We start from the raw sequence: 13,786 nt of genomic DNA, 5'->3' as shown, positions 1-13,786 counted from the left end.
AATTTAAAAAAGGGATTCCCACTATGAGAATTAAATAATAAATGCGATTTCTCAAAAAAGAAAAAATATATATCTATATCCAGTACTATTAATGCTACATGAGAAAAGAACAGAATCCTTATAAAAGGAAATCTTAATAGTTACAGCAGACAGTACATAATGAAAGTAGAATGGAATTACCTTTAGATTTTTCTAAAAGTCTCTGACATGTTTCTCTGACTCTGATAAATAGTTCAGAACCTGCCATCTTTTTAGAAATCCCAGCTCTCAGCATGACAGCTCCAGGTGTGAATTTTAAGAGTGCAGCCCCAGGCTCTCGCGGTTCTTTTGGATGCTTTGGCATTAGACCAGACCAATCTACATCTATGACATCTAAAGGATCTGTAAAAGTTAAAAAACAATTTATTTTTATACCACGATTTAGAATTCTTGCTATCTATAGAAAAATATAAATTGTAAAACACAGAAAGCCATTAAATAAAAAGTAAACCAAAAATGTCATATTCTTACAATGAAAACTTTTCTATAAACATTAATGTTTAAAATCTAAGGACCTTTACAAATCAAAATTTTTATTACCAAAAGAAAACAGGCAAACAAAAACCCAAGCAGACCCATTCTTACAAATAACTCATTTAAATTGCTTGAAAGATCACCAATGAAAGAATGCCATTACTTCACTAAGAATAGGTCTGAGGTTTTGAAACTTGGTATCAGAATCCTTTCATGGGTTAAATCTAGGAATCTAGTTTGCATGTATGCACACATATGCACACACACAATTTTATTTTTAAAAAACAATTCATCATGAACTTAAATTAAGAATCAGACAGTGGCTATTATTAACATTGAGAACAAATCATCCACTGACATTGAACAGTTGAAGAAATAAACAAAATAATGTTCTACTAAGAAATATCTAATAGCCAATAATAAAGGTTAACAATCATACATACCTTTTACATCAACAGAAATAATTGTGAATTATAGAGCAAATTAAGTCAAAATAAAAATTCAATATTCTACATACCCAGATGAAACTAAGAACCTCACTATGACTAAAAGAAAAATTGTTAGTTACAATCAGATTAATTGCATATAATCAGTAGAGTAAGCTCTGGAAAGATACTAAGCACTGTAAGTGAAAATACTTACTGAATTTAGAAAACTGATGGGAAAAAGTATATAAATATTGGTTAAATATAATTTCAACCATTATAAATTTCTGAGAAGCTGTTTCAAAAGTTGGTTTGTGGCATCACAGTTATAAAGCTCTGTACTATACACCTACCATCTAGAACACTGCAAGACAATCAGTATTTGGTCAGATTCCAAGTCATATAAAATATGAATCTTAAACTTTGGAAAAGAAATCTTTCAATTTTGTTATTTTAAATGAGACTCTTCCCAATTCACCGGCAATGTCTACTTAAAAATATGAGTAGAACATATTCACTATAATTTTCATTTTCATGGCCTTTCAAGATTAATTAAAATATAAAGGGGAAAGTTTAAAGTGCCTTTTATCAATTCTTACAGCATGAAAGAGAACAAAAAAATACCTTAATACCATAAATCATAATTTTTATGTTCAACCTCTACAAATGATTACCTGGCATCTTCTCCTCATCTTGTTGGTCCTCCCTCTTTTCAGCATCACCTGCCAAAATTTCATCTAGTTCATCATCACTAATTGGCTCATATCCTTCTCCAGCACCAGATCCTAATGAATGGGCATCATCTAACTTGGATTCGTCATCTCCTGCTAATTAGAAAAATTAATATCATGTAAAAGAGCATTTTAGGAGAAGGAACATCTGAGTCAAACCAAAGATGTAGAGACTGTGCATACTAAAAAAATTAGAAAAGCATTTTTTTCATTAGAAAATGACTTTTTTTAGTTATTCAATAACACTGGATTCAAAAATAAAAGCTGAAAAAATTCAATTAAATTTATTTTTTTTTAGTTACAAAATTTAACTATAAGGATCGAGCAATACATATTAATAGCTTTGAAGTGTACAGGTGGTAGCTTTTAAATAAAGGTGACAAATACCAATCACTCTTAAAGCACTGCTCAGGATCTAAACAAACATGATTCTGAACATAGTTCAATATACAAGACAAAAAGAATGATAATGCAATTATCAATAATACATCAAAGGTGTAATTTTCCAAATTACACTTAAACAGAATTCTAGCTTTTCAAAAGTCTAAACCTACATAAAACTCAAAGCAATCTAATAGTTTTTCTACCTGTGATCCAAACAAGTTTCTTTTTTTTCCTATCTAAATGTAATTCTTGGCATTGAGGATAACCTGAATTTTGTCAAACTTTTCCAAAATATTTTAAGCTCTGCTTTAAATTCTTATATTACATACATATACTTACATATTTTTTTTTCTTCAAAGACTAGTGACAAATATGTTAGTAAGCCTTTAATGACACTAATAATATGAAAATAAAAAGCCATTCACTTATACAAAGTGTTCTTGTATGGTGCAATATTAAATGTGATCAGAGTCTATGAACATATATAAATCACCAAGAAGAGTTCAGGAATTAAGTTCACTTTAAGAAAATTCATTCTATTCTTTTTTTGAAGTAGAGATTGCCAAGTTGTGATGTCTAACAAAAATACTGTGTATAAAAGTTTCAAAGCCAAGTATTAGTCTAAATTGGTAAATAACTGCAACTTAAATTAAAAACTAAATTCAACTAGATCTTTACTGTGGTTATGCAACCTTTTGCTTTGTGGTCTGAAAGTTTTACTGAGGTAATAACTTTTTTACCTCTTCCTTCTCCTTTTTGCACTCCCCCACCCCTGCTCTAGCTTCCTTTTAAACGGCTGTCTTTGGCAATGCATCTAAATCTTCAAAGCATAAGAATCTGCTACAGTTAGAAGGTGAAAAACAATGCTATATATGATGTACGAAAACCAATCTAAGAGTATAAACTAAGAAAGAAGGCAGGCTGAGCAGGAGTCTACCCTCAAGGGAAAAAAAAGAAAATAAAAAAAATATGGGGGTTGTTACTCCTAGCCCTTCTTCCACATTATCTCCTGATTAGAAGTATGTGGAACCAAAATCTCATACTCCAAGAAGGCAATGACTTTGAAGGAAGAGCTAGGCAAGTGAATAAATGGTAAAGAAGTACAGCAGTAGCTGAGCTGTCAATGAGTTTCTTGGCTCTGGCATTGGCATTTGTCAATACAATCTTTGCTGGTGTCAGCCTTTTTTATGATCAGATCTATTTGTTGATTTTGAGCCTCAAATCTCACTGCCCATGTCCTGGAACAAGTTATTTAGATTCCCTAGGATACTGCCCACTTGAGTCAGGTTCTCTTCTAGCAGCATTAGTTATACTACTACATGGGCATACACAAAGGCCACAACACTTGTTCTGCTGAAGTCTTCTCTGCTTCTTTCGTGTCTTTATTTGGCCCATACCTTCTTCTGTGAGGTTTAGTCCTCTTGTTCATCCAGCATAGTGATAGTCCTGTCCCTGCATCCTGAGACTCAATGGCTAAACCCAGGATTGTCTTTGTATTTTCCAGAGAGTACTCTTTAGCAACCTGGTGAGCCCTCAAATGAATTTCTTCATATGACAGATTATTCATGACAAATAAAAACTTCTGATAGACACAGAAGTTGAAATGTGGCTATTCTCTGTCCAACTTGAAGATTCCAAGAGTCCTGCTTTCTAATTTACTAAGAAAAAAAAAAAAAAGATGTGCCTGAGACGTGGATGTGAAGAGTTATTCCTAGCATGGCAACAGGGTCATTTTGAAGGACATACCATTTCAATGAACTCAAAGTGCTGCCTTGTATTTCTTTGCTTTTTTCTTCCCAAGGAGCTCCAACACCACCAGACCTGACTAGGAGCTGCACCCTTTTTGCACCTGTGTGCACAAGGGCCATGTACTTGTGCCTTAGTTAAATTAAGTTTTAATGACAAGAACTCAATATGGGTAGCAATATCAAAATAGGTCAGATTACAATTAAAATGAGAAATAAAAGCTACTATTAACATATTAATGTTGATTATGTGGTGTTAATTTTTCATTGTAAAACTTGAAGTATATCCGGACAAATCTAGTAACTTAAAAATGACTCATAAATTTCTCTACCTAAACTCATTAATTTTTATACTTGCAAATTCATTAATAAAATTTATTTGAAATTTTAATCTTAGTTCATAATATTTAGCTCATATAAAGGACTTTATAGCAATGAGGTAAAAATGTAAAAGTGCCATTAATTCCCCCCCTAGCTCCCAATTCATCTTCCCTACCCCAATATTATCATCTAATGAATGTAAATTTTTAAAAAATTCTTTAATACAATTTAAAAACATTTTTGTTAGTACCACTGGTGTATATTCTATTTATTTTACCAACTTTTCTCAACCACATAGGTAGGCTAAACTTTGTCTCATATTGGGTTAGTTGTGAACTTAAAAATTTCCTAAAATTACAGAGTACTTTGAACTTTTTTTAAATGAAGGGGTTTTTTGTTTTGTTTTGTTTTTTTTTTAACTTATTTTTATTATTTGTTTTTCAAATAGAGTTGACATTCAATATTATTTTATATTAGTTTCAGGTGTACAGCTTAGTGGTTAGACATTTATATGATTTATGTATGAAGTGATCCTCATGATTACTTTAGTATTCACCTGACACCATACATAATTAAATTATAATTGTCTCTATGCTGCATTTCGCATTCCCGTGACTATTTTGTAACTATCAATCTGTGCCTCTTAATCCCTTCACGTTTTGCACCCAGCCCCCAAATCTCTCTCCCATCTGGAAACCAACTATTTGTTCTCTGTATCTGAGTCTGTTTTTGCTTTGTTTATTTTGTTCCTTAGAGTCATCTAGTAAGTGAAATCACATGAATTTGTCTTTTTACGTCTGCCTTATTTCACTTAGCATAATTCCCTCTAGTTCCATCCATGTCGTTGCAAATGGTAAGATTTAATTTTTTATATGGCTAAGTAATACTCCATTGGATATATGTACCACTTACATTTTATCTAATTTGTCTACTAATGGGAACTTAGGCTGCTTCCATATCTTGGCTATGGCAAATAGTGCTGCAATGAACAGAGGGATGCATGTATCTTTTCAAATTAGTGCTTTGGATTTCTTCACATAAATACCCAGAAGTGGAACTGGTGGATCATAAGATAGTTATATTTTTAATTTTTTGAGGAACTTCCATACTGTTTTTCATAGTGTTTGTACCAATCGTCAATCCCACCAACAGTGCATGAGGGTTCCCATTTCTCCACAACCCTGCCAACACTTGTTTGTTGATTTACTGATAGCCATTCTGACAGGTGTGAAGTGATATCTCATTGTGGTCATAATTTGCATTTCCTTGATGATTAGTGATGTTGAGCATCTTTTCCTATGTCTACTGGCCATCTGTATGTCCCCTTTGGAGAAATGTCTATTCAGGCCCTCTGCCTATTTTTTAATTGGCTTGTTTTTCTTTGGTTTTGTTTTTGTTTTTTTTGGTGCTATGAGTTCTTTGATGTATCACTGGTGAATATATTCTCCCACTAGGTAAGCTGTCTTTTCATTTTGTTGATGGATTCCGTTGCTATGTAAAAACTTTTTAGTTTGATGTAGTCCCATTTGTTTATTTTCAGTTTTCTTTCCCTTGCTCAAGGAGGTATATCAAGTCAGAGAATTTACTGCTAAAGTTTCCTTCTGCAATTTTTATGGTTTGGGGTCTTACATTTAAGTCTTTAATTCATTTTGAGTTTATTCTTGTATATGGTGTACAAAGTGGTCAATTTAAATTTTTTGCATGTATCTCTCCAGTTTTCCCAAAACCACTTATTGAATAGATTGTCTCTGCCCCACTGTATATTCTTACCTCCTTTGTTAATAGATTAAATTAATATATAGGTGTGGATTTATTTCTGGGCTATCTGTTCCACTGACCTATGTGTCTGTTTTTATGCTACTGTTTTGATTACTACTATAGTCTTGTAATACAGTTTGGTATCAGGTTGCCTAATACCTCCAAATTTGTTCTTCTTTTTCAAGATTGCTGTGGCTATTCAGAGTCTTTAATGGTTCCATATAAGTTTTAGGATTGTTCTAGTTCTGTGAGAAAAGCCATTGACATTTTGATATGGATTTTGTTGAATCTACGGATTGCTTTGGATAGTATGGACATTTTAGTGATCCTAATTTTTCCTATCCATGAGTATGGTGTATGTTTCCTTTTATTTGTAACCTCTTTAATTTTCTTATTCTTAAGTGACAAATTTTCTGATTACAGGTCTTCTATCTAGCTTCTTGGTTAAACTTATTCCTCGATATTTTATCTTTTTATAAAATTATAAATAAGATTGTTTTAATGTTCTGATAGTTCATTATTTGTGTATAAAAATGCAAACAATTTCTGAACATTAATTTTGTGTCCTATTACTTTACTAAATTCATTTATCAGTTCTAACAGTTTTTTGGTGGAATGTTTAGAGTTTTGCTGGGTGTCTTTGGTTTCCCCATCCTCTATATCGGTGTTTTGATTCTCATCTTCCTCCACTCTGTTGATTCTCTCTAATATACTCTTAATCTCGGATAATGTATTCCTCATTTCTAACTGGTTCCCTTTGATAATTTCCATTTCCATTCTTGGTTCATCTTATTTGGGACTCTACGTACTTCCTGGACTTGTATTTCTATTTATTTTACCAGGTTAGGGAAGTTTTTAGTTATTTCTTCAAATAGGTTTTCAATCCCTTGTTCTCTTTTCCTTCTGGTATCCCTATGATGTGAATGTTGGTGTGCCTGATGTTATCTAAAAGGCCCCTTAAACTGTCCTTATTTTTTTGGATTCTTTTTTCTTATTACTGTTCTGATTGGATGTTTTCTGCTACCATATCTTCCAAATTGCTGATTCAATCCTCTGCTTCATTAATCTACTGTTGATTCCCTCTAATGTATTCATTTCAGTTGTATTTTCATTTCTGGCTGGTCTTTTAAAAATGATTTCTATGTCCTTTTTTATGCTTACTATCTCACTGAGATCATCTATTCCTCCCCTATGTTCATTAAGCATCTTTAAATCACTATTTTGAATTCTGTATCTGGTAGGTTGATTGCCTAAATTTAATTTTTTTTTCTAGATTTTTCTCCTGTTCTTTTATTTGAAATATGTTTGTTTCCTCATTTTGCCCATGTTTGTTTCTATGTACTAGGTAGATCTGCTATATCTCCCAGTCTTGGTTGAATGGCCTCATGTAGGAGGTACACTGAATGGCCCAGTGACACAGTCTCCCTGATCACCCGCACCAGGTGCTCCAGGAGTGTCCCTATGTGGATTGTCTGTGTTCTCTTGTTGTAGTTGAGTCTTGATTGCTGCTGGCATGTCGGGTGTGGGGGAGGGACAGGCTGACTGGTTGTGATTATTGGCCATACCTACAGAGTATGAACTGCTGTGTGGGGGCTGACCCCACGAAGTGGGATTTGACCCATGAACTTATGTGCCTGTTGAGATTACTCTTTGTGTGTGCCACCTGTGGAGCTAATCAGATGGTGTTCTGTTTGGGTGATGCCTGCCTCTGGGTGTGTTGCCTTTACAGCCCTTTGGTAGGGGCTCCCGTGGAGGCCAAGATCAGCCACTGTCTGTGAACAGCCTGGGGCTACCCGGTAGGAGCTACTAAGCTATCCTTGGTTGACTGTTGCCTGTAATGGACATGGAGGCACATAAGGGAGGCCATGCTGTGAATGGAGGTTGGCTCCCATCAGTACCAGGCCTGAGGCAGCTCAGCAAAAGGCCTAGGGTACCCTGAGTCTTGAGGCTGTCTGCCCACTGCCCATAAGGCTCAGCAAGTGAATGAGCCTCAGATGGTACAGTAGTTGGATGAGGCATTGTCTCTGGAAGTCACCAGGGTAGGGTGAGTAGTGTTCCCCAAGTTAGCATTGTTGCCAGTGGTGAGCCTGTGGCCACTCGCAAGTTTCGGCTCACATAGGGAATTGCCGCTGTCCGCCTTGGGCCCGCAGACCTGAGATTTGTTCAAGAAATACTGTAACTAGGGCTAGGGCTGGTTACCCACCACTGTAAGTGTCTCCTGAGGTGTGGAAGTCGAGGTCTGTTGATTAATACCAAAAGAGCCTTCTGCTGATAGCGTGGGGTGGAGCTATCAGCAACAATATTTCCACTGGCAATTTGTGAGCTGGGTGAGGTGGGGGGGTCTCAGGGAATTAATTACCAGGGTGGAGTGAGTGGATCTCACCAGATTCAGATTTATCCATGTGAGACTGAGCTCAATAAAGGCAAGATGGTACCCTGCCTGCAGGATGCACAGGAGGAGAGCTTAACAAAGGGACAATGGCAGTTGTCCCTCCAGATCTTGCCCTGAAATCACACAACTCTGTCTTTCCCTTTATGTCTCTGGTACTTCCCAATTTGCTGTGAGTGAGTGAGTCTGTATGCAGGCCCTTTAAGGGGACTTTTGTGTTTCCAGCTTTATTCCATCTCACCTGGACCTTCAGATTTCCCACTAATTATCACAGCCAGATTTTGTGGAATTCCTCTTCTCAGCACCGGAACCCTGGGCTGGGGCCCCTTGCTCCTCCAGGGGGACTTCTGCAGCTAGATGGTCAACTACCATCTGATGCTCAACTATCCCATATGGGTGTGGGACCAGCCAATTTCTTTCATGTGTCTGCCCCTCCTATAACTCTCAATGTGGCCTCCTCTGTCCAATTAGTCTTCAAGTCGTTTTCCAGGTTGACTATTTCATAATTTAGTTGCAATTTTAATGAGGTCATGGGAGGATGCATGCACAGTGTTTACCTAATCCACCATCTTGACTGGAACTCCACATTTAATACTTCTGATCACTAGTTATCCATACATTTTATTGAGTTTACAACACTAGTTTTCAAATGCAACAGTACGTTTTATAGATAAAAATTTGCAGCAAATAAACTATGATATGTTTCTAATCATTTTAACAATTTTCTATTCTATTAAACTGTACAATGCCCCCATACCCTCACCAATTCCCTAGTAAGGTGACCAATTTTAATAACTTATTGTTATAGAAATATGCATCTAAATATAAAGGCAAATAATAAAATTGTTAATTTTTCAAGTTTATCCAACTCATTTTCCTACTTTAAGTGAAAAAAAGTTTCATCTCACAGTAGTTAATTCACTTATAAATTTCTATGCTGTTATCTATGACCATAATCAATGAATGAAATATTTTAGAGATAAGGGGAACAGACTCCAACCACAAGAGAACTATTATAATCATTAGTTCAATTATATATTCAATTATACCCAAGGTTGATGCTAAACTCAAAATTCAGATGAAAATGTAATGTAAAGAACGTTGAGATTTTTGTCAAGTAGAAAAAATATGTAACAGGTGGCATATTGGAATATTTAATCAGATAACCAAAGAATATAAAGATGTTCATAGTTTTAAAATGATGTGCCTTTTACTCTGGTCTCAGTGCTACAATATGGCAAATAAAAAGAGTAATAAAATATTACTGCTTATATACTAAGTATTCTAGAAGTGTTATGGGGGCTTGAAGTGGAGAAGTGATGTCAGAACAACGGTGTAAGCACTGGTATCAGAACAAGACAGTCCCATAGAGGCAAAAGTTCCAGGAGAAAGCTCAAGGGAGCCATTACTATTATCTTAGGCTATAAGTCACCAAAGAATAAAATGTAGGGCATGTACGTATAGGGAAAACATATTTTCATTTATGAGCCATTTACTGTGTCTTTGCTGTAGTCGTGATGATAAAAGAAATGAAAAGCTATGGTCCTTTGCGAAGGAGTAGTTTAGTGGAGATAAAACCATGGAAAAATAATTTTAATATAGTGTACGGATGCTCTGAAAGATGTATAAATGAGGTGCTATTTCATTTTTAAAGAGTAAGCACCTTAGCAGAGAAGGGTTCTTAGAGGTAATAATGCATAAACTGGACTTGCAGTTTGAGTGAAAAAGAACAAAGAAGGGCAATGGGAGAAGCAGGTACAACACAGGCTACCGAATGCAGCCCCATTAAGGGAATGCAGAGGCATGAGTTATTTGTATAGTAGATAAGAGCTGAAGGACAGAGAGTGATGCTCCACACAGCTGAGGTTGGCTCTAAATGAGCCAAAGGGATGTGGACTTCTCAGAGTTCCTTATTCTAGGAGCTGGAGGTGTCAGTAGGATCTATAGTCATTAAATGCAATTTTAGGTAATGTTACGATTTCATTTATTTGTTCTCAACTGCCCTAATAGTTTTCTGAATCTCTCTCTGAACCAAGAAGTCACTTCAATTTTTATATATTTAAACATCAAAGAAAAAGAAGTGATGACTATTTTTTAACATCTATAGATACTCAATCTAGGTAATCTTTTATTTCATTTAGACATTTGAAACAAGCCTATCTTGACAGTAGTACTAATGAGAACACATTTTAATATGATATGACTTTTTCTTATAATATCTACTTTCCCTAAACAACAATGGAGTCAATATGCATATCATTAGATTACCTTTTAAAGAAAATGTTTCCTATAAAATCTGAAAAGGAATGTAGTACTGTAAGACACAAAAAGGTGTGATACTCACCTTCCACACTCTCAGGTCCCTCAGCTTTATTTGTATCTTCAAATCCCTGTACAGATGCTAGATCTTTATCCAGTCTTTCTTTATCCAAAGTCACAGAGTCTCGGGAAGTGCCTTCTAGGTCTCTTTCATGTTCACTCTCCTGTTTTGCTTCACTGCGTTTTACAGACTCCATTTGAGAACTCTCAAAAGTTCTGTCTCTGTCTCTGTCCCTTTCCATGGAATCAGAAATTAATCTCTCTCTTTCTCTGTCCAAGTCTCTCCTTTTGTCTCGTTCTCGCTCTCTTTCTCGTAACCTATCTCGGTCTCTGCTTCGTGACCAGTCTTTCTCGGCATCTCGCTCCCACTCTCTCTGCCTTGTGTCTCTTCTCTCTCTCTCCCTCTCTCTGTCGTGCTCATATCGATCACGCTCTTGAAGCCTTTCTCTGCTATCAAATGATCCAGATCTCGAATGAACTTGACGATCTGACTCAGGAGAACTTCTTCTTGAACTATGGCTCCTTGAATCCTGGCGATCTAAAATAAATATATCATATCCGAAAAGTTAACGTGATAAAACAGAAATAAAATGCTGCAGTTTAGGGTCCTTTAAAGCTTGCAATTTATCTTTTTCTATATTTATTTCCAATTAGCCAAAGAACTCATTTTAAGGAAAAACTGACCCCTCAAAGTACTAATTAAAATATGTAAAAAACATATTTGTCTATTTCCACTGTAACTGCATATCTCTTCAAAGAAATAAATACATAAAATGGTTAAGCATTAACAGAACTGATCACTTCATTATCTGATCTCTTCCTATCCCCCTCTCAATTTTCTGTGGTCAAAAGAGAATCAACTGGCTGCTGGAAGAGCAGAAAGGTTAAAATTTTAGGCATCAGTAAAGGATTTGAATATATAGTCCTTCTGCAAAGACATACTACTAAAATCTTGATATTAAGCAGATTGATATCACTGAATGTACCTTTATTATAATATTGGTATTAATGTAATAACAGGTAACATTTTGGTGGGATGGTTAAGCTTCTATTTTAAGTTCCCTGAAATTTAAGGCAGTGTATAAGGTAATCAATTTAGTATTTACTTTAAAATTATAATTTGTATAAAATATACTAAAATAAGAAACGCTGGCTAGATTACAATTCAATTTTATTACCTGAAGAAGTACTTCGACTGGGTTCTCCACGCTTTAACTGATCAATCCTAGATTTTCTCTCTCCTGTGAACTCCAGGCTTTTTGTTTTCTCTCTGTCTCTTGAAGCACTATGAAGTACTCTCTTTCGACAACTTTGGTCATCTCCACTTCGATGGGCAGAATCATTGGATGGGGAGCGTAGACGACCTGATGTATGACTACGATTACTACGATTGCTCCCAAGGCTGCTACTTCTCTTTTGATCCACTGGCTTGCGATGTGGTGCATCTTCCATAGTAACATGAGGTACCTCTACTTTTTCTGCTCGTGTTTTATGGCACTTTCTATATGAGTCTTCACTGGTAAAAGCTGTATTGGTAGTGTTGGTGGGGGTGGCACAGGTGGAAATAGTGGTGGCAGATATGTTGAAGGTGCTGGTAGCAGTAGCAGTAGTGGCAAAAGTAGTGGGAACAGTTGTAGTAGCAGCAGTAGCCAGAGGAAGAGGAGGAGGAGGAAGGGAAGATGGAGGAATCCTTCCAGGAATAGCAGCTGTAGCAGCATGCTCTGGTTCTGCCACTTCTGCACGGTCAGGCACATCCTCATCAGACCAGTCACTGAATGCTGTATCGTCTTTTCTCTGGGGATCTTCTAGAGTCACATCTTTATCATTAGAAATTTCAACGAATTCCTCTTTGGTTGTTATAGGTGGAGTTCGAGGGCCTCTTTTCTTCTTGCTCTGCTGGGTTGCTTCTTCATCAGAAATATCAGAATCACCTCTGGATCTTTTATGTTTTTTTTCAACACTTTTCTTTTTCTGTCCTTTTTTCGGCGAAAACAGTTGACCATCTTCAGATGCTATCTCTGTGCTACCCCTCTCTATTCCAACATCATCTTCTTTCTTTTTCTTAACAGGTTTCTTTTGAATTTTTACTTTTTTCTTGTTTTCATCATGAGCTCCATCAGATGTATCTCGGTCTTCAGATGAGTGGTGTCCTATCATTTCCTGAGCCCGAGTTCTTGAGCTTTCTGTGATTTCTGTCTGTTCTCTCTGTTTATCCACAGAAGAAACTTTCTCTTTGAGCTCTTGCTCTTCATAGCGCCTTGAACTCTCTCTTCTTTCTGATTTACGATCTTCTTCTTTCCATCTACTGTGCCTGTCTTCTGGAAGTTGTGATGGACTGAGGGAATGAAATTCTTGAGGTCGTACAACCTGGCTCAAAAGTCTGTGTCGTTCATCTATACAAAAAGATAAAAGTAATCACACTTTCACCAAGTCAATAAACATTGCATGTTATATATAAATAATAACAAACCAATCTCTTATTTTCATTTTAACTTGAAAAATGGCAATAATTTCAGTAAAAATGACTTTACTACAAATAGTAGAAAATAACAGCGTCATTATGATAAAATGACTATGTCTAACACATACTTTAGTCACATAGAAGATATTCAGAGGCAGCAAAGTAAATAAAAATTTTAAATCTTAATTCATCACTTCCTACTAATGTCAAAGAATGGTTTCATGGTTACAAATGAATACAAATACAGAGACGCAGAAAACAGATTCTGCTTACTTTTATCATCTCCACTGTTGTAGGTGTCACTGTCAGGAGAATGTTCTCGTCGGCGCTTAGGTGACTGACGAGGGCTAGGACTCCCTTCATTTCTATAGCGCTTCCTAAATAGGACAAACAAATATAATTTATAAAATTCCAAGAGGTGAAGAGATTTCTTTACAATGTTTTTTACTATTATTTCTTCACTATAACTAGAATATATAATTATAGAATAGCAATATTGTCAGAGCTATATCATACAAAGGATATTTAGCATTTTTAATAAAATTCTTCACTTCATGTTAAGACATGAACTTAACATGTCTTAATTGTGAACTTAAAATACATGAACTTAATTGTGAACTTAAAATACATGGCAACATATCTTCCTTTCATTATACACATAGAATCACTCAATTGAAAATTACTTCATTTAAATACTGCAAGGTGATAACATACATCAGAGGAATGGATGATATATTAAT

At 35.5% G+C, this 13,786-nt stretch overlaps 1 protein-coding gene and 1 pseudogene across 5 annotated transcripts in view; both read right to left on the bottom strand.

The window, feature by feature from the left end:
• Positions 1-13,786, bottom strand: part of ZC3H13 (zinc finger CCCH-type containing 13) — a 102,454-nt gene that overhangs the window by 14,204 nt on the left and 74,464 nt on the right. For 3 of the 5 annotated variants that reach the window (XM_036228507.1, XM_036228510.1, XM_036228508.1), the window contains 5 exons: positions 13,320-13,423; positions 11,764-12,978; positions 10,611-11,123; positions 1,613-1,765; positions 181-381 (listed from right to left, as the gene is read on the bottom strand). In XM_036228507.1, the coding sequence (XP_036084400.1) occupies positions 181-381; positions 1,613-1,765; positions 10,611-11,123; positions 11,764-12,978; positions 13,320-13,423 (2,186 nt within the window). The remainder of the gene's footprint in view (positions 1-180; positions 382-1,612; positions 1,766-10,610; positions 11,124-11,763; positions 12,979-13,319; positions 13,424-13,786) is intronic. The other 2 variants (XM_036228509.1, XM_036228511.1) reach the window with 1 other exon arrangement.
• Positions 1,774-4,923, bottom strand: LOC107519099 (annotated as a pseudogene).

Source organism: Rousettus aegyptiacus, unplaced genomic scaffold (genome assembly GCF_014176215.1).
Source record: "Rousettus aegyptiacus isolate mRouAeg1 unplaced genomic scaffold, mRouAeg1.p scaffold_m13_p_11, whole genome shotgun sequence".
NCBI classification, from domain to species: Eukaryota; Metazoa; Chordata; class Mammalia; order Chiroptera; family Pteropodidae; genus Rousettus; species Rousettus aegyptiacus.
The sequence above is the reverse complement of the archived record's forward strand: the minus strand, read 5'-3'. Positions and strand labels throughout refer to the sequence as shown.